A 24,907-nucleotide genomic window follows, 5' to 3' on the forward strand; every position below is an offset into this window, starting at 1 on the left:
AGCATACGTTAATATCTTGGATAACAACACAAATCTGAACACATAAATTTGCATATAACACAAAAACTACAAGTTACAGAAATCACAGAAGTTTGTGTTTTTGTTTGGATGTAAGTGCTAGCATTCCTGTATGAGAGCTAGGGATTGTTGTTGTTATTATTGAACAAGAACATCTTGGTGAAAATTTGCTACTGGAGCAATGCCTTAACTTGTGACCATTTAACATCCCAATTTTCTGTGGGGGTATATTCTGTTCAGACAAGACACTGGCACATCAAATGTCTGTGGAATGAAAATAAATATGGGATATCATTACTTCAGGAGACTGCGAGAACTTTATCTCCACTGCTACTGTTACAGGTTTCGGGTGTTCCTCTCCTATAACCACAGAACTGAAGCAACAGTTAGAAAAACGTTTGCTTTGACAACTAGCTTTTTACCAACTCGCATGGTTGTGGAGGTTTTGTAATTATATCAATTCTCACGCTAGATTAGCTGCTAGCAGGTTCATTTGTTGTACTGCAGCAAGCTAAGAAAGTAAAATTGTGGGATGAAAGCAATCATTTAAAAAAAAAAAACACGATAAAAATTCTTTTGGATCCCCACTTCTACAAAGGGAATACTTACACAACGGCCTAAAATGACAACAGGGGTATTACAACTCAGAACAGAGAGCTCCCACTAGAAAGACTTTCAAATTCTTGCTTTTCTGTATGAATATCATGTCACAGGATTACTGCTCAAATTCTCACAATGAATGGAATAATTTACTTTACAGAATATGCAAATTCTAAGTAAGCCAAACTCCACAAATAAAACTAAGGTTTACTTAACACAACCACAAAGAACCGTAGAGACATTACAATTACAACTTCTGCATTTGAATTTCCAGATTTAATATCACACTTTTACAGCTACAAGATTTTACATTCTATGGGTACATGGATATTGACTGATACTACGGAACAAGAAGGAAGGAATTCATTAGAGAAAAGACAATATAAGGAAGATAGAGAAACTCTGGTACCAAAACTAGATTATTAAAAAGATAAGTTAACCAAGCTATAATTAGTACAATTCAACGTTCAAGCAAAGTGTATTTCCAACAAAAACTTGACCAGCAACAACATTACCTAGGCCTTGTCTACACCGGGAGCATCATGTAGGGTATGTATAGCTACAATTTATATAGGAAAGCAGGCTGCAGCCAGACTGTGGTATGTAGCTACATGCAGCAGTGAAAAGCTCTGGCTGGGGAGAGGTAGCGGGGAAAAGCTCTGGCTGGGGAGAGGTAGCGGGGAAAAGCTCTGGCAGTTTTCCACTGCTGAAGCCTTTCTCTGTGGCGGGAAAAGGCTCCAGAAGCAGGATGCTACATGCTAAATATAAGAGCATAGACAGGAGAGGCACTGCTCGGGCATGTAGAGAGCCATATAGGGTACATACCCTAAGGTTCTAGCATGTCTTTGCTCCACTCACCTAGCAGTGTGGATGGGGAAGCACTGCTTATTTATACCCATGCTTGGGGGACATGCAGAGTCTGTACTCTTTATGCCATCACAAGTGTAGGCATAGCCTTAGACAGATATAGAACATCAAAATATCTCATTGTACTGATGCTCATGAAAAAAAAGCTATACTAATCTCTTCATACTAATTCTCCTTCTTGTCTATCAAGCACCTAGAACATGTTTGAGGCTGACTAGTGAACAAATAACCACTCAATACAAATAACCATAAAAAGAAGGCTATCCCAAGTAAGGGCGAGTTAATTTGTGCTTGAGGTATAAACATATCTTGGATCAGTTTTCCCAGCAAGCACTGTAAGTTTCCTCTGATTGTTGCTAATCATTCTATTTATTTTAACTGCTATATTTTTATAAAAACAATGAGGAGTCCGGTAGCACCTTAAAGACTAACATATCTATTTATTTATTTATTTTTATAAAAAACTCTTAGAATCTTGTACACAAAATAAGTAATAGATTTGTGTGTGACAGTCACTGTTGCTAAGTTAATTATAACCGTATACTGAGTTCCCCTAATAAATTGTTTTCAGTTACTAGTAGACTCTAAAAGGAAAATGGCAGGTGGACAAAGGCAGTTCATTACGTTTTAAGGCCCTGATCTAGCAACTGACCACACACCTGCACAGATGTGCACCCACACGGAACATCACCCATTGCAATGGGGCTCAGAGAAAGAACAGCGGTGTATCTGCATGTGGTCAATTGCAAGATCAATGTCTTAGCTGGTAGGAAAAAAATTCTGATTGGATGAAAGACAATTTTTACATTTTGATGACAAGTTTATCATCTCGTAGAAAAATGTATTTCTTAGATCAACTTTCCAGGACACAAAAGTGAATTTGAAGACTGCTATGTATCTTTACAAGATGGCATATGACTTCAGAGAAAAGAAAATGATCCCAAGAACCTTGAAAGAAGGAAACACCATTGGTTTGAAGATGACTTATGGAATATTTTGTAAAATTTCTCAGGAGAAAGGGAATCAAAGCTGCTTTTTCCCCACATATGAAAAAGGATGAAAACCTGTCATTCATCAAAGTGGGCGGCTGAAAGAAACAAAGAAAGAAACCCTGCAACATTTAAAAGATTGCAAAAATTTCTGAATGTCATTAGACACACCACCAAATTTATAGTACAGCACAAATACACCATGTTGAGGTTCTTTCATGGAAATGGGATTGCAACACATGTCCAACTCTAAGAGATAAATCCCATGCTTTCAGACCAAATGGGAGTACTGCACATGTAAGGAGCTATTTGCTTTCAGGAGGATCTAAGAGAAGAATTTTACATGGTATTTCAACCATCTGTATCCACAAGTGCTTGAAAAGGGATTCTATGAATAGTGGAACAGCAGTGGAACAAACTCCATGAACTGAAAATACTGCCAAGCAGCAAATAGTGACTTTTTAAGTGGTACTGTAGCTGCCAGCTCATTAACAAATAAGATAATGGATATCGATTGCACGAAGATTATTATTTTATATTATAAGATTATTATTTGAAAGCTAATGTATATAAGTCCGTAACAAGCATTCTGACACTAAGCGCTGCTCCACGTAAAATAAAAACCTGATATATATCTGACCAGTTACTAAATTCTAACCCTAACTTTCACGTATCCAGATGATGCAAAGGGTCACTTTAGGATGGAAGGTCGAGGTGAAGACTGGGCCGAGGCTGACGGGGCGCTATGTTTGCTGAGACTGGTGTGTGGGTGTGGGAGGGGAAATCTCCTGCCCTGGGTCTGAGGTGAGGCAGAGGAAGCACTCCATCATAAAACCTCCTCAGCTTAATCTTCCTTTTCTTCCTGGCCCTGCTTTTAAGGGCTAAACAGAAATTGTACTTCTGTGGAACATGTGTTTCTCCTAGAGAACGAACGCACCAGGAATGCCAGTCACTGACTAGGATCACCTCCCAGCAAGTGAGACAATATCAGAACCAGGGCCGACTCTAGCGTTTTTGCTGCCCCAAGTGGCCAAAAAACAAAACAAAACAAAAAAACAAAAAAAAAAAACCGCAGCGATCGGCAGCACTTCGGCGGCATCTCTACCGCCACCGCTTCATTCCTCGGGGCAATTCGTCAGCAGGTCCTTCCCTCCGAGAGGGACTGAGAGACCCGCCGCCAAATTGCCGCCAAAGAGCTGCACGTGCCACCCCTTTCCGTTCGCCGCCCCAAGCACCTGCTTGTTGCACTGGTGCCTGGAGCCGGCCATGATCAGAACCCCGGTGATCTCGGCATATCTCCGAGCGGAGGGAGAACCTCCAAGAAGGAAGTGGGGGGAGGAGGAGGAGAGGAATAAAGACAAGGCACAATCCTCTAACAAAAACCAGCAAATTCAACAATATTAAACACTAAACAAATAAAACTAACAATTAACTAAAGACTAGTTGAGGCAAGCTTGACCAATTGAAGTGGGCATGCTGGATGTGCTGTCTCAGGCCAAGGTGGTTGAGAAGGCACTGAGGGGGATTCATCCATACAGCCCTACGTAGCCTTTGTTGCATGGCACGAGAATGAGTAGGGTGTATGAGTGCGCCTAACGGGCATTACTACCGAAAATCTCCAATCGAAAGCACATACACACTTGACATGGAGCATCCTAGGGACACTACTCAAAGAACTGTCTTTTGGAAAGAATGTCCCTTTCTGGTAACTCATGCTTTGAAAGCATAAAACAATCTAGCCTTAGACCTAGAAAGATCCTACATTACTAAGAGATTATGGCATTAAGAGATTTCGTTATCTGGTGTGTAAGAAGCAAGGAATTTCTCAAAGAACTTTCAAAAAACCCAGCACGTTTAATTGGAGAAATGTGTCAATTTATTTTCCTGGTATGGCTAATAGGGTAGTAGCACTTTTTGTTCTTGGAAATCTCTATATTCATTATGCTAAGGAAGTACAGAAATCAATCTGAGAAAAGAGAGCTAATGGAAAGTATTCAATTAAACACCAAACTGTCACCATGAAAGGTCACATATTGAAATGATTGCTTAATACAACAGCAATGATGCTGATGTGAAGTCCTGCAAGTTACAAGCAAACACTGATATATTTTCAATAGACCTTTCTCTATGGGTGGATTTCAGAGTTCTTACACTTCCAAAAGGAAGCATGAAAAAAGTGAACAACAAGAACACGAAAGGAAACATAACAAAATAGCGTTCATTTGTTTGACTAAATCATCTGCAGAAAACTGAAGACAAAATTGATTTAAACCAAGTAATTATCTGGAATTATACAATAAGAAATTTAAAATACTCATATCCTCCACAGCTCCTCCAATGGACGGATAACAATGCTATTTATGTAACGAAGACGTATAGTAGCCACTTAGCAGAAGATGAAAATAATTGCTACAAAAGGAAAATTATGTACTGAGGCACTATTAGAACTATACCACCTCCTTCTAAAATAATAGCATTACTGCACTGGCTCTGGAATAATGGATGGATCTGTGGTCAACACTGACCACCAGGCTAGGAATATCTATCACACAGCAAATGATAAAAATGACTGCTAAGACTATCCTCTGAATAAATACATAAATTTGGGAATTGTAAACATGTAATCTGAATAGCTATGCAGGATTCAAACTGCAGCAATAAGCTATTAAGTCGGAGACATAGCTTCAATGTGTTAAAATAACTAATAAAATCTCTTTGCATTTCTTTTGACTAAAATACAATGACAATTGTTATGAAAAGTATGAGGGCACAATGCTTTCTGGCCTTTGCAAATAAAGGATTTTAGCCTTTAAAATCTTTTAGAAAGGCCATTCAGGAGGAAGATTTTCAAAAGCACCTAAGAGATTTGGGAGCACAATCTCCACTGACTTTCACTAGGACTTGTGCTCCTAAAGCTCTTAGGTAGCTTTGAAAATTTCCCCATTAACTACCCTTGGGAAGTAATAGGCTAGTTCCAATTCATTTTTTTAAGTAAAAAAATGAAACAGTAATTTGCATTGTTGGGTCCCAAGGCCCTTTTCCCTGTTTACTTGAGTCATATTGGGTCAAGGATCTGGCTGGTGCCCTGAGAGGATGCAGGTGACACAGTGAACAAACAAAATAACCAAGGAGTTGCAGGAGAAGTAACCACCAAGGTAAGATGTGGTAGGGGGACAATCTTGGTAGGGCAAGCAAAATATACAAGTGACACTGTGCTGGCAGGAGACTGAAATTCCTCTTGTAAGACATAGCTATGTGACAAAGAGCTGTATTTGTTAAAACACTGAGATTTCCATCCTGGAATCTGCAGGATGGGTAGCTCCAGAATGCTTCTGGCTAGACGGCTAGAAAACGGGTCAGAGGGGTGGACACCAAGAAACTATGCTACACCAGAGAACCCTGGGAAAAGATTGTGCATCAGCACCTCTGAAAACCAGGCCCTAATTTAAAATGACAAGTTAGAACATTTTGGTCTCCAAGTCCATCTTTGGGACCAGATTCCTTCCATAATTGCTCATCTCGTTGTTGGCACCTGAGTCAGTATATCAGCCAATTAGAGGGCTAATTTCCCATCTGCAATATTATTGTCACTGCATGTGCACTTGTGTGTACAGAATTCTGGCACTAAATCATGGACCTTCACCCTGGGCTGTGTGTCCAGTATTACTTCAGACTAATCCTTTGCTGCTTCAGGGAGGAGTCTGGGAAGATCTTTTGTCCCTTTGTTCAATGTGTCTTTCATTCAGGGAAGCCAGAGACCTCTCTCTCCTTGTCTCTATTTGATGTCAGTTTTCCAATTCGATTGCTAAATGCCTGCCTCTACGCAATGACTTCAATGGGAGCGGTAAGAACTTAGTACTTCTGGGAATCAGACTCCCTTCCTTTAGGTTCCAAAACACGGATTTAGGTGTTAACCTTTAGGCACCCAAGTCTGGAATGTTCTATAGCTATTTGCCTTCTTCTAGTTTAACTAGCCTGTTATTAATTAGCTAGATCCTAAATACATTGTTATGAGCAGGAAAATGGTTCAAAAATAATATCCCATCTCTTTCTGATAATATTGGTATAATATGTCCTGTAATCTGATGTGCTTCCCCAGAGATATTAGTAAAATTAATGGTTGCAATTCTGGCACTATATAAGAGAGAAAGATACACCCTCAGAAATGGGTAGATTGACATTTAAGCTTCATGTGTTTGTATAGTCTTAGTATTACAGCTTCACTGTAAATTTCTTTGCTATGGAGATTGTTACTAATATGTGAACAACAACTCTGAGGGTAAACATTCTACCTTGAAAATGAATAAAATATAAACATTACAGGAAAGAAAGACCTTGCAAGGTCAACTGTAGAGCAAGGGCAAACTCAGAAGCTACACACAGAGGCATCAAGCTGCAGTATGTGTGGTTCACAGGCAGGACTCTAAGGAAACTCTGAAAACAATGGGTCAAAGGAGAAAAGGGAAAAAGTATTACAGCATCAGATAGGTCACGGTCTTAGCAGCTCAGCAGCAAGAAATATGTGAGGATTGCTGCGAGTATGAGAAAATCCAACCACTTTGCCAGCCTCTCAAATACAGTCTCAAACCTGTCATTGTCTTGTGACTGATTTTTAAAGAAGGAGGTAAAAAGTGCTTAGCAACCACAAGCTCCAAACATAGCCATGAAAGGTCAAAAATATGGTATAAAAATAATCACCTAAATGTAAAGGGCAAATTCCCACCCCTTAATCAAGAACAGTTAAAATAAATGCACCGTTCAGTCTCAACTATCCAACCTCAGGTTAGCTGAAATACCAGGTTAAAAACCATCGTACAGCTCTTTCATATAGTTATGCACAATACATTTCTATCCCTTTTATACAAAAGCCTATCTTCCCAAAGATTTAAGAAAATTTAAGAATATAATAGGGAAGGGGGAAAAATCAGGGTTGTACTGCAGAATTTAGGAATAATAAGTTATTTTTACATAAGCTTTTCATACTTATCTCAAAGCACTTTAAAAAGAAAAGCAAATCTTAATTTTAAGATTTAATAATCTCAATTTTACAGATGTGGACACTGAGGCCTGGTCTACACTAGGAGATTATGTCGAATTTAGCAGCGTTAACTCGAATTAACCCTGCACCGTCCACACAACAAAGCTATTTATTTTGACATAGAGGTCTCTTTAAATCGATTTCTGTACTCCTCCCCAACGAGGGGAGCAGCGCTAAATTCGACATGGCCATGTCAAATTAGGGTAGGTGTGGATGGAATTCGACGCTGATAGCTCCGGGAGCTATCCCACAGTGCACCACTCTGTTGACGCTCTGGACAGCAGTCCGAGCTCGGATGCTCTGACCAGCCACCAGCCACACAGGAAAAGCCCCGGGAAAATTTGAATTCCTTTTCCTGTCTGGCCAGTTTGAATCTCATTTCCAGTTTGGACATCGTGGCGAGCTCAGCAGCACTGGCAACAATGCAGAGCTCTCCAGCAGAGGTGACCATGCAATCGCAGAATAGAAAGAGGGCCCCAGCATGGACTGATCGGGAAGTCTTGGATCTGATCGCTGTGTGGGGCGATGAGTCTGTGCTTTCGGAGCTGCGATCAAAAAAACGGAATGCGAAGATCTACGAGAAGATCGCAAAAGCCATGACGGAGAGAGGATACAGCCGGGATGCAACACAGTGCCGTGTGAAAATCAAGGAGCTGAGACAAGGGTACCAGAAGACCAAAGCGTCAAATGGACGCTCCAGATCCCAGCCCCAGACATGCCGTTTCTACAAGGCCCTGCATTCCATTCTAGGTGCGGCCGCCACCACTACCCCACCACTGTCCGTGGACTCTGACGATGGGGTATTGTCGACGGCCGCTTCCTCTGAAATGTTTGTGGACGGGGAAGATGAGGAAGGAGATGAGGAGGATGAGGCAGTCGACAGCGCTTTCAACGCTGATTTCCCTGACAGCCAGGATCTCTTCATCACCCTCACGGAGATCCCCTACCAACCCTCCCAAGGCAGTAACCCAGACCGTGAATCAGGGGAAGGATCAGTAGGTAAGTGTTTTAAACATTTATTTTGAACAGAATAGGAATGGTATCTTAACAATGGGTTTTTCATGATTAGTTTGCCCTAGGCGCTTTAGTTTTTAGTCCTTGCCAGTGCAGCTACTGGAAAATTCTGTCAATATGTCCGGGGATAGAGCAGAAATCCTCCTGGGATATCTCCACGAAGCTCTCCTGGAGGTTTTGTGAAGGCCTTTGAATCAGGTTCCTGGGGAGAGCGGCCTTATTGCGTCCTCCATGGTAGGAAACTTTTCCGCGCCAGGCTAGCAGCAAGTACTCCGGGATCATTGCCTCGCAAAGCATGGCGGCATATGGCCCTGGTGTTTGCTGGCATTCACACAGCATGCAGTCTTTTTCTGTCTCCGAAATCCTCACCAGAGTGATATCACTCATGGTGACCTGCTTTGAATTAGGGGAACGTTAGTATTGGGACTGATTGCCTGTTCCTTTACATAACTGTAACCGGCGGTTTACAGCCACGTGGTAGAGGCGGGACAGGGGCAGCATGCAGGGATCTTTCCCGGGGACAGCCGCGAGGGGGGTGGGACAGGGGCAGAGTTCATGCTGGCCGGATTGCCGGCAGCAGGAACTGGCCAACGCTAGGATCATTGGTTGGAACTTGAAAGGAGGGCACTGCTATAAATTAAGCTTTAAGCAGCCAAAAGTCTACGGCTTACCATGTGCACCTGCTAGCCTAATTCTGTTGTCCGGCCCCGCTTGTGTGATCTGTACAGCAAGACCCCAGGCACTCAATGGGAAGGCCGAAAATTCGACCTTGTACTGAGTGCGCATGTGATAGGTACTGTGCATGGTCTTGTTCACAGAGAGGCTATATTCATTGTTCTCAAAACTGTATCTTTGTGAGGAATTCACTCCCTTTTTCCCATCCCACAGCTGCGAGTGTCTCCCGAGCTACCCCAGCATCCTCCTCCCAGAGGCTGGCGCAGATCAGGCGACGAAAGAAAAGGACACGGGACGAGATGTTCTCAGAACTTATGGGCTGCTCCCGAGCCAAGGCGGCACAGCAGACCCAGTGGAGGGAGAACATGTCACAATACCAGCGATCACACAGAGAACGGGAGGACAGGTGGTGGCAGGAAGACCAGCAGGCGACTCAAACGCTGCTTGGACTAATGAGGGAGCAAACGGACACGCTCCAGCGCCTTGTAGATGTTCTGCAGGACTGGAGGCAGGAGGACAGAGCCCCGCTGCAGTCTATCTCTAACCGCCCTCCCCCGCCACAAAGTCCCATCCCCCCCTCGCCCAAAGTCCCAAGAAGGAGGGGCGTCAGGGGCCGTGAAAACAGTCACTCCACCCCTGAAGACTGCTCAAGTAGCAGAAGGCTCTCATTCCCAAAGATCTGATAAGTCCTTTCCTTCACTCCAAAAGCACCTCACCCAAGCCCCCATCCCAGTTTCATCCCCTAACTGTGTAGTTGTTAATAAAAAATACGTTTCTGTTAATTACTGTTTCCGTCATGTTCTTTTAGAGGAGAGTGTGTTTGAAGGGGGGAAAAGGGGTTGGTAATTGGAGAGGACAGTCACCTTTACCAGAGTACAGACACGGGGCAGGTTCAGCAGAAGGTCACACACACATTGCAATCACTAGGCACCCTGGTCAGTCTGGGAGGTGGTTTTTATGTTCTGTGTGGGGGGGCTATGTGAGTTTGTGGCGGGGGAGGGCGGTTACAGATCTTATGCAGCGGTCCTTAGCCTGGATGACAGAACCACGCAGCAGGGGATCTGTAACCACCTTCCCCCGCCACAAAGTCACATAGCCCCCACACACAGAGTCCCGAAAAGGAGGGGTGGCAGGCTCCGTTGAAACAACCAGTCCACCACTGCGGACCGCTCTAGGAGCAGGAGCCTGTCATTCCTCGAGTTTAGAAGCGTCCTTTCCATCACTACACCCGCTCCCCACCACTGTCTGCGTCCCAGTTTCAACACTTTACCACGAAATCCTTAATAAAGAAAACGGTGTTAATGAACAAAGTTTCATTTATTTTATTTTTAAAGGTGTGTTGGAAGGGGGGGAAGGGGGTTGGTAACTGGAGAGGATAGTCAACATTAAGTGGGTAAGGAAACGGTGGCAGGTTCAGCTTCTGTTTAAACAAACGTAATAGTCACAGGTTACCCTGCTCACTCTGGAACCTAACTTTCAAAGCTTCCTGGATGCACAGCGCGTCCCGCTGGGCTCTTCTAATCGCCCGGCTGTCTGGCTGGGCGTAATCAGCAGCCAGGCGATTTGCCTCAACCTCCCACTCCGCCATAAATGTCTCCCCCTTGCTCTCACAGAGACTGCGGAGCACACAGCAAGCTGCAATAACAATGGGGATATTGGTTTCGCTGAGATCAGAGCGAGTCAGTAAGCTTCTCCATCTCCCCTTCAGACGTCCAAAAGCATACTCCGCCACCATTCTGCACTTGCTCAGATGGTAGTTGAAGAGCTCTTTTTCAGGGCACCTGTATAGGGCTTCATGAGCCAGGGCATTAGCGGGTAGGCTGGGTCCCTGAGGATCACTATAGGCATCTCCACATCCCCAACAGTTACTTTGTGGTCCGGGAAGTAAATACCTTCCTGCAGCCGTCTAAACAGACCAGAGTTCCTGAAAACGCGAGCATCATGAACCTTGCCCGTCCATCTGACGTTGATGTTGGTAAAACGTCCCCTATGGTCCACCAGTGCTTGCAGCACCATTGAAAAGTAGCCCTTTCGGTTAATGTACTGGCTGGCCTGGTGGTCCGGTCCCAGGATAGGGATGTGAGTTCTATCTATAGCCCCACCGCAGTTTGGGAATCCCATTGCAGCGAAAGCCATCTATGATCACCTGCACGTTTCCCAGAGTCACTACCTTTGAGAGCAGTAGCTCAACGATTGCATTGGCTACTTGCATCACAGCAACCCCCACGGTAGATTTGCCCACTCCAAAGTGATTTGCGACTGACTGGTAGCTGTCTGGCGTTGCAAGCTTCCAGAGGGCTATGGCCACTCGCTTCTGGACAGTCAGGACTGTTCGCATCCAGGTGTCCTTGCGCTTCAGGGCAGGGGACAGCAACTCACAAAGTTCCAGGAAAATTCCCTTACGCATCCTAAAGTTTCGCAGCCACTGTGATTCATCCCAGACCTGCAGCACTATGCGGTCCCACCAGTCCATGCTTGTTTCCCGGGCCCAGAATCACCGTACCACAGCATCAACATGACCCATTGCCACCATGATGTTCACAGTGCGGGGTCCCGTGCTTTGTGAGAGGTCTGTGCCCCTCTCAGACTTAATGTCCTCACCGCGCTGCCGTAGCCTCCTCGCCCGAGTTCTCAGCATCTGCCTCTGAAAAAGGTGGATGATAAGGTGCGAGGTGTTGACAACGGCCATAACTGCAGCGATGATCGCAGCGGGCTCCATGCTCGCAGTACTGTGGCGTCCACGCTGTCAATCACCAGAAAAGTGCGTGAACTGATTGCCCGCCGGCGCTTTCACGAAGGGAGGACGGGAGTGAGGGTTGAATGACGACAGTTACCCAAAACCACCCTCAACACATTTTTTGCCCCAGCAGGCATTGGGGGCTCGACCCAGAATTCCAATGGGCAGCGGGAACTGCGGGAACTGTGGGATAGCTGCCCACAGTGCACCGCTTCCAATGTCGACACTTGCCCCGTTAGTGTGGACTCACAAAGTCGAATTACTGTCCTTAGTGCGGATACACATGTTCGACTTTGTAATATCAGTTCCACAAATTCGCTTTAAGTAAAATCCAACTACTCTCGTAGTGTAGACATACCCTGAGACACAGAGAGATAAAGAGACATAATAAGTCAGTGGGAGAAAGAGAACTAAAACCCAGTTCACCTGACTCTCAATCCAGTGTCCTGATTACACTGCCTCTCAGTTTAACAGAGATATTGTATACATTACACACACACACACTCAAAATATAAGTAGCTTGATTTTGCAAAAGTGGTAAATACCCAACCACTCCCACTGACTTCAATATTCAATTTTACCTTGGCCTAAGGACTTTAGGGACTTGAATTCAAGGGGAGCTGTGAATGCTCTGCACTTTTGAAAATCTTGGCCATTCTCTCTAGCCTTGATCATACACACATTGCTCCTTCAATACATAAAAAACGCAGCTGTTAAAGTCCTCTCCCTTGATCTAACTGATGAGCACGTCACTCCCCAGTATGAAATTCCTTCACTATTGCATCAGATATAAGCTCATAATCTATTTCAAGGCTCTGCCCATTCCTAGTTATCCACCTATATCAAGTTTAGCAGTACCCCCAGACCATCCACTCCACCAATATTCCTTCTCATCTCCAGCCATCTGATTCTCACAAAGTCACCTGACCTCCATGACATCTGCCATGCAGCTATCTATGCAGGTACATTAAGCTAGTCTGCAAGGGCCTCTTCCATGTCCAGAATTAAGACCCACTTCTTCCATCCTTCCTATCATGAATCTAATTGACTTATATAAACATCTTATCTCTCTCAACTTCTTGAATGTCTGGAAAATACCTTAGCGAGACAAGGTGGATGAGGTAATATATTTTATTGGACCAACTTCTGCTGATAAAAAAAGAAAAGCTTTCAAGCTACACTGAGCTCTTCTTCAGGTCTGGGAAAGGAACTCAGTGTCACAGCAAAACTCAAGGTGCAACCGATTGTTTAGCATAAGTAGTTAACACAAAGTCTGAAGGACTTGCCTCTTCCACCAACAGAAGTTAGTCTCACCCACCCGCCTCTCTGATATCCGGTTACCAACACGGCTACAGCACTGCAAATGGAAAATATACTGTGAGTGCTACCAAGTAGCTAAATATAAATAAATAATATGCATTTAAAAAATTCACCAGATAATGTTAGACAGGACTGACTTTAGATGGAGACCCATAATTAATTTAATTATACCATTTCTGCTAAATAAAAAGGTAAAATTATTTTAATTACAAAACACCGCTAGTTACATTGTTACATATTGTTCTTGGCTGTTGCTAAATTGAAATTAATAATTTTGAGACTAGTCCTTTAAAATAATCCACTCTTTCTTAATGAAAACTAGAAGCATTCATATATTAAAAATTCAGATCAGAAGTCAGAATGGAAAAATGAAAACATAAATATGCACACAAAACCTAATATATCTCTCACATATATGACCAAACTTGTTGATCTCTAAATAGTGTGTGTAGCTGTGTGTAACACACATACACATGCTTACACTTTATTTATCTGTATATACCTCAGATGTCACCACTTTGAGCCCATGCCTCATTTATGTCTATTAATATTTTGTTTTGTGAAAGGAAGGCATATATGCTATACCACATACAAAATTAAGTGAGGATAAGATGGAGCTTTTGTAATGTATATCATACGAATGGTCTCATCAACCCTATTACATTCATATTACTAAACAGCTTCACATATAGTATTTCAATGACCTGATTAAGTGCCAGATTTGGCAACTACACACACACACACACACACACACACACAAAGATAAGATGGATTCTTTTGTCAAAGATGCATTTGAGATTAACAGCAAGCTGGCAGATTGAATGTGTTACACTGCACTGAGGAATTACTGTAGTAGGTAAAGCAAGTGATAAAAATTTATTTAGTACAAGGCTGATATTCATTAATATCATTAAACCCCATGTTAAGGTTGTTTAAAGCACTGTAGATCTTCTCTGAGAAGGTCTGTTGAATCTATGACAGAAAAGGCAGACCTGCATAAATGCAGTGCAAGTCTCCATGGACTATGACATTTCTATACCTCCACAGGGAGGCCAGTATTTTAGATTAGTTTGGTTAGCACTGCAGATGTAGCATGCTGATTTACTAAACTCTGATGCAAGTACCAAAAATAATTAGCGTATCAAAGATCACTTTCTTTCCCCTCTTTTATTAGTGTGCTAAATATGGCATTGTCACAAGGAAATAACTTATTTCACTGATGTTCAGACACTAACGGCAGACTTCACAAAACTGTACGTTTCTAATAAGATCTGTTTTTTTCCAGTGCTGATTTTTTTTTTAAATGAACATATTATACAATTGCACAAAAGTCACTCAATTATACCCCTCCTTCCACATATCTCAGTATAAGGTACTAATAAGCATTTCTAAAAATTAAACAGTTACTTTGGTGCTCCGATACTATAGTAATAGGCACAGTAGAAATACCTAGATTTAATGCAAAAGCTTTTCTGAACTGCATTTTATGTGTCACAGATTAAACTTGTTCAGTGGATAACCTGAGCACTAAATGCTTTTACAGCATTCGCTTTATTAAAAAATTAATTCTTATTGGGTGGGTACACAGAAAAATACTCTCTTTGAAACAAGTTAATTTCTTCAGTGTTTAAGTGAGATCCATTTCTCAATACATAAGAAAGAATGAACACTTTCTCAAGAGTTTTTGTCAAGGTTCCCAGGTATTGCTGGTGGATGGGTGCATAAAACCAGAAAGACACCCACAACCCTTCCTAATTTTTTATCTTCAGAAAGCATATTAAAATGATTTATTTCTGGTCTACTGATCATATTGAATGCAAGTCAACTTCTCCTTACCTTGCCAATGACAGGGATATCAACGGAACCCCAGGTATCAGCTCCCCAGTGAACCATGCCTGAGGCAAAATCAGCTGTAATAATTCCAGCAACTGGAAATAAAAAAAAATGTTAACAGTAGAAGCTAATCTACACAGTGAAGTTACATCAACCACTTACCCTATGCAGCAGAATTTTTTTTTTTTTTTTTAAAAGTCACTGATTTCCAAAGCAAAAATACTTTTTATGAGACCACACAAACCTAGCAAAATTCAGTTTAATCAATCTCAATGAAAAGAAATGTAAAGTCTCTATTTAAAAACATATTAAAAAGCTGCTTCTGGAATCAGGCAGAATCAGAAATCAGTTTTACATATAAAAATGCAGCAAGTCAGCAGGTGCCAACTTCATTTTAATAGTAATTCATTAATCAGTTTTTAAAGGTTTCTCTATTGTAGGTTTACTTAACCCAACCTAGCACAAAATAATGGGGTTAGCCCAGTGTTTCTTCAACATTTTTTCAACCATATTCTTCCTTATCTCTCTCTCTCTCCCTTTCTCTATGTGGCCTGTACTGTTTCGTATTTTCATTGAAATACCTTCCAGAAATGCCTTTTATTCCAGCAACATAAGATGGTTCCATTGTGCTGAGAGCCTTTTCCAAAAGAGCAAAATTCTCCCGAGACTGGGGTTTCCAGATCTGAATGCTTAATTTCATATTCTATCTCAACAAGGGCAAGGCTTCAAAAATACTGGATCAGGGTTTATTGTGATTAAACTACGAGAGCTACTTATATTGAACTATTCCCTCATTTTCAAATGCTGGTTCAATATTAACATCTAGCAAAAATGCTGAAGATTTGTATTACTATTTCATAAGCTTTATATACAGCATATCAGTAACTCCATCTACTGTCCATAAAACTCTATTTTAGTTATTCAAATACAACTAAAAGGAAAGGGTTTTTTTAAATGGGCTAATTATCTAACTCTAAGATTCATGATTTGCCTGTCAAACTAAAGCCAAGTTGTTAATTCAAAACAATTGCAGTACCAGTTACTTTTCCTCCGATCAATTCTTTGCATTGTCCTGCTTAGCTACCATGTAAACAAACTCCCCTTCACAGTAAATAAATTCTTCATGCAAACCATCTTTGTCCTGAATTTAAAAAAAATATTTGAAATCAGTATGACATGTTGTCACTGCAACAACTAGATTTAATAACCACCCTGAACTTGTATTCATAGCTTCCAAGGCCAGAAGGGACCAGTGTGATCATGTAGTCTGATCGCCCATAAAACACAAGCTATTTAACTTCCCAAAAATAATTCCTAGAGCAGATCTTTTAGTAAAAACATCCAGTCTCAATTTAAAAATTGTCAGTGATAGAGAATCCACAATGACGCTTGGTATATTGTTCCAATACTTAATTACTTGCATTGTTAAAAATGCATGCTTTATTTCCAATCTGGATTTGTCTAGCTTCAACTTCCAGCATTGCATCATGTTATATCTTTCTCTGCTAGACTGAAGAGACCATTATTAAATATTTGTTCCCCATGAAGATATTTATAGACTGTAATCAAGTCACCCCTAAACCGTCTCTTTGTTAAACTAAATAAATTGAGCTCCTTGAGTCTAACACTATGAAGCATGTTAGTATTCAGACTAAAGGATTTTCCTAAAGTCAACTGCACTTATCCTAATATTTCAAATGGGCCATTAATTTCATAGTCTATTTTAAGGGTCAAACCCCAAAGTCTGATGGATTTTCATAGGAGTTTACTTGAGCACGGGCTGGCATAAAAACAGAGTGAGGACTTAAAGATTTCGCCTTCTAATAGTGTCCTCTACGTTACATAAAATATTTCTTCCTCCATCTGGGAGATCTTATTTGTCAAAATTTAGAAATGTAGATAATTTCAGTGGGAGCAGGATTATACCCTTAATTCAGTCTTCCTCTAACATGCAAACTGGGCATAATTCACAAAAATAGCACTATAACAACAAATGTGACAGTTAGTTATGTTTCATGGCGTGACTACCACCGGTACAGAAAAATGGGTAAATCCTTGTCTTCTGTCAGGTCAGCGGTGGTGCCCACCTGAGGTACAGGAATTTTTATGCACAGTTCTGCCTCTTCCTTCCATGCAGGCAAACTCCCCAGCTGATGACTGCAAAGTCTGTATAATATAGGTTAGTCTGCCTTGACTTCCTAATTTCAGTCACTCAGCCCAAGCTATACATCTGATTAGACAGTTTTGTGGGCATCTGTACCTCTGTGGTCATGCCCTGGAAAATGTGATGTGCAGAAAATGTATTAAAATTGTAGCGCTAGTATTTTAATGCTCAGGGGTTTCTGGTCCTGCTTGCAGCCTAGGGAGCTCTGTAGGGAAGCATAAAAGCAGCAAACAAAAAGCCTAGAGTAAGGTGGGGCAAGTTATGCCTCTGTTTTAGGGAGCAACCTGCTTTGTGTTTCACCATTCTGAATTCTAAGAAAAAAAGTAGTGTTACATTGCAACCTTCCATAAAGAGTATTTTATCTAACTTCTCTGTTGGTATGCTATTACACATACCAGAAAACCATCAGGATAGTCAAAACAACTGAACTGTTTTTTGCAACACAAATTAAACATTTGAAAGGTTCCAAATGTTTTTTCCATTTCTGTCCACTCCCATGGTGTGACTGTCACTGCCTTACACAAATAGGTTTGACTAGCAATAACCTCAGCTCAAAAACCTCCTTAACCGGTTTATCCCATTTTAAGAGGCAAAAGAGACAGCACCTTTCTGCCACCCATGACAGAGAAGTCTTGGGAGAAGATCAGAAGTAGACAGGTGAGACAGAGAGCTGAAAAGAGCCCTCAGTTAGGGAGATTTTAGGTGAAGAAGAGAAAAGGCGACCTATGAAGGAAGCTCCATGTGCCTAGCTGATACAGGCAATGGCCTCTGGAACCAATTTTTTTCCAAGTGGGGGCACAGAAAGGGTAAAAGGATCCTCTGGACAATCTCCTCCTTGACACTGCTTTCCTCCTCTTTCTTCTACCTTGGGGGTGGAGCAGCTAAGAGATTTGTCCAGCCCTGTGACTGAAGCATAGTGAAAGTGCCCTTTATCAGCCCTGCCTCAGGTGAACCAGTGACCATCTGCGAAGAGGAGCCAGTGCCCCATGTTCATACAATGCCCACAACAAAATGCTGGAGAGTGGAGTTGCAGTGAGTACCTGGCTAGCTTCTTTTTCTTTCCCAGCTGAAGAATGAAGCAGGTTGAAAAGGTTCAAGATGCCACCTCAGTATGAGGCACCTGCTGCTTCTTCAACACAGGCAAGAATCAACTGAGGAGTCTGGCTGCATGGAGGTGAGAAGGAGCTGGAGTGGACATGAAACTTTCTGTATCCTGACTGTGTATCACCATCTGATGCACTGAGGATAGAAACGGACAGTGCTTAATTTGTACTGAAAGAGGTGACCGGGTTCAAGCATTTTTTTTAACATTCATAACTGATGCAGCAAGCTCAGAAGTGCCTGGCTAGGGACTGCCACACCTAGAGTTACTGGAAACGTGCTTATTTGTCTGTATCAGTGGCAGCCACACCATGGGAAACAGAGAAGGCATGATGGTGTGGCATGAAGGTTGTATCGACATCAACTTGGGACGGCCACATTACTTACAAGTGGTAAAGTCACATGAAAATTATTCAAATACATCAACAGTGTTGGTAAAGTCTTTATATCATACAGTCACATATTCTATGCATTCCACATCCTTTACGGAAAAAAACATTTTAGAAACTGTTTGAAGGAGTTTTCAAAATTTTTATATCCCTCCACTTGTAAGGTCAGGTTCTCTTAATGCCCTTAGCCCAATGATGTAGGGTTCAGAATGATAAAGATTTTCTGAAATACATTTTAGAAACCTCTAAAACATGATTAGAATAGATTTTCTATGCAGAATAATGTGGTGTTTTTAAGGTTTTGCTCTTAAAGGACTCAAAGCAAGTTTTAAGATTGGGCATCTCAGAGCTAAAAGCCAGTGGTTTACGCACTGGAAAGCTGGCAATGTCCCCATCACACTGGCTGGTATAAAATTTCACGTTTCTGGTCTGATGGGTTTCAAGATAGATATCTGACTTTAAACTTGTCACTATTCCTAAATTGTTCCTAGGCCAATGTAATTCTGTGGGAAATTCCACATTTATGAGACAGGAGGAAACAGGCAAGTTGTTTAAAAATAAAAGTCTGGAGGGGTTTGAATGTTTGAAGTAGTCCCAGATGAGACTGATTAGTGATGGTGAGTTGGCCAAAGGTGTCTGATAACCATTATCACACAGCCTTTCAATTTACCAACACCATGTGTGTTATAGAAGGTATTATCATAATTGTGTTTTGATGCTGTTTAATTCTTGCACTATGCATCTGTATTGTAAAACACACTATTTGGAGATTCATAAGTAACTAGAAAAATATTGGTTGTTTGAAATAAATCGTACACATATATTTTAGTATACGGGAAGTTTTTAAATACTTCATTTAAAAAAAGGATAATGTTTAACAACAGTGCAAGAAACTAAAAACCCCCACAGGCTTTTGGGTTTTACTCTCAAGGTCAACTGATATCATTAGACTTACATGAACTCACTTCAAGTTACAGCAGGGAAATCATGTTAGGAAATATGGGTCAAGTCATCAAGCAGTAATAAAGCTGTTACCTCCAGACTTAGTATTTGAAATATTCTTTGAAACCTGTCATAGTTTAGTATTTCCATTATTAGAATGACATTTAACAATGAACTATATCAAATGACTAAAAAACCAAAGTCCACTTAAAATGAATATCAAGTCAAATGTATCAGGAAAAAATTTACAAACCAAATAACGTCACATTTTATTTAGTCGATAGCCATTTTGTCCCTATACATAAGACATGAAAGAAAAGAGTGGAGAAAATTTATTAAGCTTCAAGTTAATGAAATAACTATGCTATTTAGAGAGCTTCAGAAAGGTTTTTATATGGCAACTGATATGGGCCTCCCTTGATGCAGCATATGAGTACAAAGAGTAAATGATATGTAAATATGAATTATAGGCACATCAGACGGATGAAGTGACATCATCAAGCAGATGAAGTGACAAATGTAAGTCACTCAAATAGCACAATCATAAGCATGGTATAAAAATGTATGTTGTGATATCCTCAAATGTATATTCTCATTTACAGTTTAGGGAGAGATTTTCAAAAGTGCTCAGCTTTTGACTGACTACATTTGCTCCCGATTAAGTCAACAGGAGCTTTATAATTGATCTGAAAGGGAGTTGGGATAGGCCAGTGCCAAATGCTTTTGAAAATCCCACCCTACATTGTTTTCATGAAGAGAGTTTAAGCCTGTGTGACAACTTTGGTATTTCAAGTATCTCCAAGTGCTTCAAAAAAGGAAAAATTAGATACAAACTGAATACTCATTATACTTGCAAACCCTTGGCATTAGAACCTGTTTAACTAAGCACAAGGGTTGGTGCATCAATGCTGGCCCTTATTCTTTTCAGAAACTGCCAGTCGTCCAGATGAACTGACAATCACCCGACACTGCCATCCCTATCAACTGCTGATTTTGTGTCTCCCCTCTGCCTATCTTCAGCTCCTGATTTACAATCCAACCACTCCTCATAGTGCTTCTAGATGGATCATTCTTATATGGATCATTATTAAATTCTAGCAAACCTGGTACCCTCTAGCCCCTGCAAAGAATTAGATGGAGCTACTACAGAGGCAGCTGCGCAGACAAGCAGGGGACAGCCAAAACAGATCTCTGTGGTTGCTAGCAGGAATAGGCACATACATGCTAGAACATCCACATTGCCCGTATGCTGTCTGGGTTACTTACTGGGGACCCAAATAATTTTTTAGGAGTTAAACCTGAACACCCTCAAACACAGTTTTATTATATAATATATATAGTGTTTCAAACAATCATAAGAATCAACCAAAGTGGTATCGCTTTTTGCACATTTGTTTTATTTTTGTATTTTCTAATTACATTGAATTCAGTAAAGGTGTTATATTTCATGTATCCAGGCATTCCATATGTACTAGATAAGATATACCTTTCCATTGTTAAATTTGGGGCTAAAAAATAAATGGTTGAGTGTCCTTTTAAAGAACTAAGTAGACTAGAGTACAGTTTAAATGAATAATTCATTTTTTAAAAAATAGAACAAAGTAATATAAGTGGGGTGCATTAATTCCCAAGCAAGTGAAATTTATTGTCATGTAAGTGCCCATTGGGAATAATTTATGCACCTTCTAGTAAGAAAATATTTTAAATTTAAATTTACATATTTTGCTTATTAGGACTAACCTTGCCAGGATCCTTTTTGGAGGTGCCAAGCCCTCTGGTGTGGACTTTATAAAGTGTCATTATTTTTCCTGCTAAGTGGAAACACATACATGGGTGTTTTCCAAGAGAAATGTTCTGTGCATACTGGGCTTCTCACATGCTCTTTGTAAACTCAGCTTGTCAGTCTGCAGACTAGATTACAGAAGTCTTTTATTTTGCCTTGTACAATCAAAACCAAGTAAAACTAAGTATCTCTTGTTTCAGAACCTCTTCACTCAAATGCATTAAATCAAACCAAATCAATGGTAGTATATTAAATTACAAAACAAGAAGAAAACTTCACTACAAACTACCTGGGTCAAAAGGAAAGGAAAGGAAAGCAGCATTCACTTACAATACATACAATATTCTTAACAACCTAATCTCTCTCCATCATCTCTCATTACGACTGAATGCAAACACAAACAAAGAGCTCCAGGAAATATATTTCAGTCATCACAGGTCTTTGTGAGAAGCACAATCATTGTGAAATTCTAAGGTTTATAAAACAGAACAGATTTTTAAATCATTCTTTATTAAAGCACAGCTGAAGTCGATGTTAAATCTTCACTCTCTAAAATGTTCAAAAGCACTGATGCTTGCAAGGTGTTAATAAAGCAAATCCATTCAGATCACAGTAGTTTGCCTGGCTAGAATTAAAAGCATAACCCCCGAGACAGACTCCAATGCTCCCCTCACCTCCTGCTGTGGGACAGGGATGGGATACTGCTGTTGGGCCCTGCATAAGAGAAGATAGCAATGGAAGCCTCCTACTTCACATACCAGTCTCTCTCCTCTCTGAAGAAGATTCATGTGGATACTCTACCACGCAGGACAAAAACAGGACATGGCTAGGATTGGAAAGGTAGGGAGTTGGGGGGAGAGAGAGACACACAGGAGAGGTATATTCCTCTCCAGAAACTACATAAGGATATACCACTCTGTGACGCTCCCACACCCCTCCAAGAGTTCACAGTGTGTTATCAACAGCTGGGGTACAGTCCAAAGGGGAAGTACAACCAGAATGAGCCAGCAAGGTGATATGGGGATTGTGACCCTAGATATCCATGGATCCATAGCTTTTTCGGTCTGTGGCCTCACTATACCCTAATGGACTCCCACGCTGGGTGAATGAGCTGACCCAGAAATATTGCATTAGTGAGTTCAACTTTTTGGGTTTGAGAGGAGGGCTGGAAATACTTCACAAAACAGTCAACGTGGAAGCAAGAAGTACAAGAAAGCATTTATATAAGGGTTTCCCGCTTATTTTAGCGGGCTCTAGAGATTTAGATAGTTGGGATAAGCCTCCGAACTATTCACCTATTAACAATAATTACAACTGATTTAAAATATCTTAAGGCATTCCTATGCTTCACCTACAACAACACTGCCTTCCTATAACTCTACATGTAGATAATTGGAAAGAGATTTAACTTAAAAAAGGAACAAACAAATATGAGACCAACAGTGGTCATACTAAAAATACCTCTGGGAAAAAAATTAAGCCATATATAAATGGGGCAAGACTAGCTGAGATAGATGTCCAGGGACAGGAAATTCCACATTCAAAGTCTACGCACACAGCAAAGGCCAACCCATAAAGCAACAGAGTGGGAGCTCTAGAACACAACTTATCAATAAAAAGGAAACTTCAACAAGGCTGTTTTCAGTATAGCCAGTGCCTGCATCATTAGAAACCAAGGGGCCAATTTAAACTTAATCCACCACTTTATAGGCAGCCAATGTAAAGAACAAAAAGATGGACAGGCATAATATGATTTTTCAAAACAATGAGCAAGGATACTGCTTCAAGCGACAGAGAGGCAAAACTGGAAGGAGTCATGCTATTAGGAAATTAAAGACATAAGCCTCATGGGCAGGGGGACTGCAAAGTATTAGAAAGATAAGACAACCTGCACATATTATGCACAAACATTCCCAAATAATCAAACTCACACATTCACTCATCCCACACATGGCTTTCCACAGTCAGATCAGTGCTTGCTTTAATGATAACTGAAGATGAGTTACATCTCTAATTGGTATTAACTCTCCTGTAAGCCCACATAAAATCACTGTACAGGCAATGAAATTCCAGGCAACCTCAGAGGCTTTTGTCGTTTATATTTTTTTTAAATCATGGTTATCCTCTTAAGAGCTTCCTAAAGCAAGAGGCCATATTAAACTTCTAGTAGCACTAAACCAATTGTTCTATAAAGTCAAGTATAATGACGATGGCACATCTGTTCCACTACAGCTAAAGACTAGGTGAACTTTCCAGTACAAATCCTTTACTAGATCTTCAATCATTTCAAAACAAGTCAGTTGTTTTATAGCTTATTTCATAGGGAGTATTGCCAATTTCTAAGGGAAGTGGGTGGGAAGGACATTTTTAAACAACCTGGAAAAACTGCTGACAAGCAGTATAAGTAAGGGCAGGTCTACACAACCGCTTAAGTCTAACTTACGTTGCTCAGGAGTGTGAAAAAGCTCCACCCCACTTGAGCAACGCAAGTCTTGAACTGTCCACACTGCTCTCCCACTGACATAGCTTCCGCTTCCCACCGAGCTGGAGTAATTATGCTAATGGCAGAGCGCTCTCCCATTGGCATAGCGTTTCTTCACCAGACTTGGTGCAGCTGTTCTGATGTAGCGCTGTAGTGTAGACTTGCCCTGGTGACATGTAATGTGATTCCAAATACCACTGCACTCAACTGGATTACATGAGCTTGAGTGAGTAATCAGTGTCAATTACAGATTGAAGGGGAAAAATTCATTTTTAATAAGGTTAGGCCCAGATCCTGCACTTGAATCCATGGAGCTGGGCCCCTGTGACTGCAGGGAGACCCAGCAAAGTCACTGGGGTTCTGCTGCACGGATCAGATTGCAGGATCAGGGCCTTAGTCTCTGAAAGCAAACAAGTGCCTTCAGACTATTTCAGGAAATGAAAACTGGAAATAAAATCAAGAATGTCTTTATAGTTGTTTGAGAATTGGGTGAAGAGAATGCATCTGAGCTGTTAAAATATTTGTATTATGGTTGCGATAATATGTCCATAAGGTATTCATCAGAAAATACTCTTGTATCCGTACTTCTCAAGACTATGCTCTCCCATGTATAACACTCATGGAGTGTGGCTGGAACAAACTTTTGTACAAGTTCCCCTTGTGAATTAAATTCATACCAGCAGTACAGGAGCACTACATTATCCATAAAGTGCTCCTATCCCTGCATCATATATCCAGCACTTGAGAGGCCTTTTGTGGGATACAAGTAGGGTTACCATATGTCCGTTTTTTCCCGGACATGTCCGGCTTTTCGGCAATCAAACCCCCATCCGGGGGGAATTGCCAAAAAGCCGAACATATCCGGGAAAAATACCGGCCGGGCACTTCCTCTCCCGCGGCTGCTCTGCTCCTCCCGACTCAGACTTCGGCTCTGTTTAAGAGCCAAGCTGCCCGA

General features: G+C 41.2%; 1 protein-coding gene across 1 annotated transcript in view; it reads right to left on the bottom strand.

Annotated features, from left to right (window-relative positions):
• Window positions 1-24,907, bottom strand: part of LOC117886829 (plasmanylethanolamine desaturase-like) — a 76,768-nt gene that overhangs the window by 12,715 nt on the left and 39,146 nt on the right. The window contains exon 3 of the mRNA XM_034788898.1: window positions 15,095-15,186. Within this exon, the coding sequence (XP_034644789.1) occupies window positions 15,095-15,186 (92 nt within the window). The remainder of the gene's footprint in view (window positions 1-15,094; window positions 15,187-24,907) is intronic.

This window comes from Trachemys scripta, chromosome 13 (genome assembly GCF_013100865.1).
Source record: "Trachemys scripta elegans isolate TJP31775 chromosome 13, CAS_Tse_1.0, whole genome shotgun sequence".
NCBI lineage: Eukaryota > Metazoa > Chordata > Testudines > Emydidae > Trachemys > Trachemys scripta.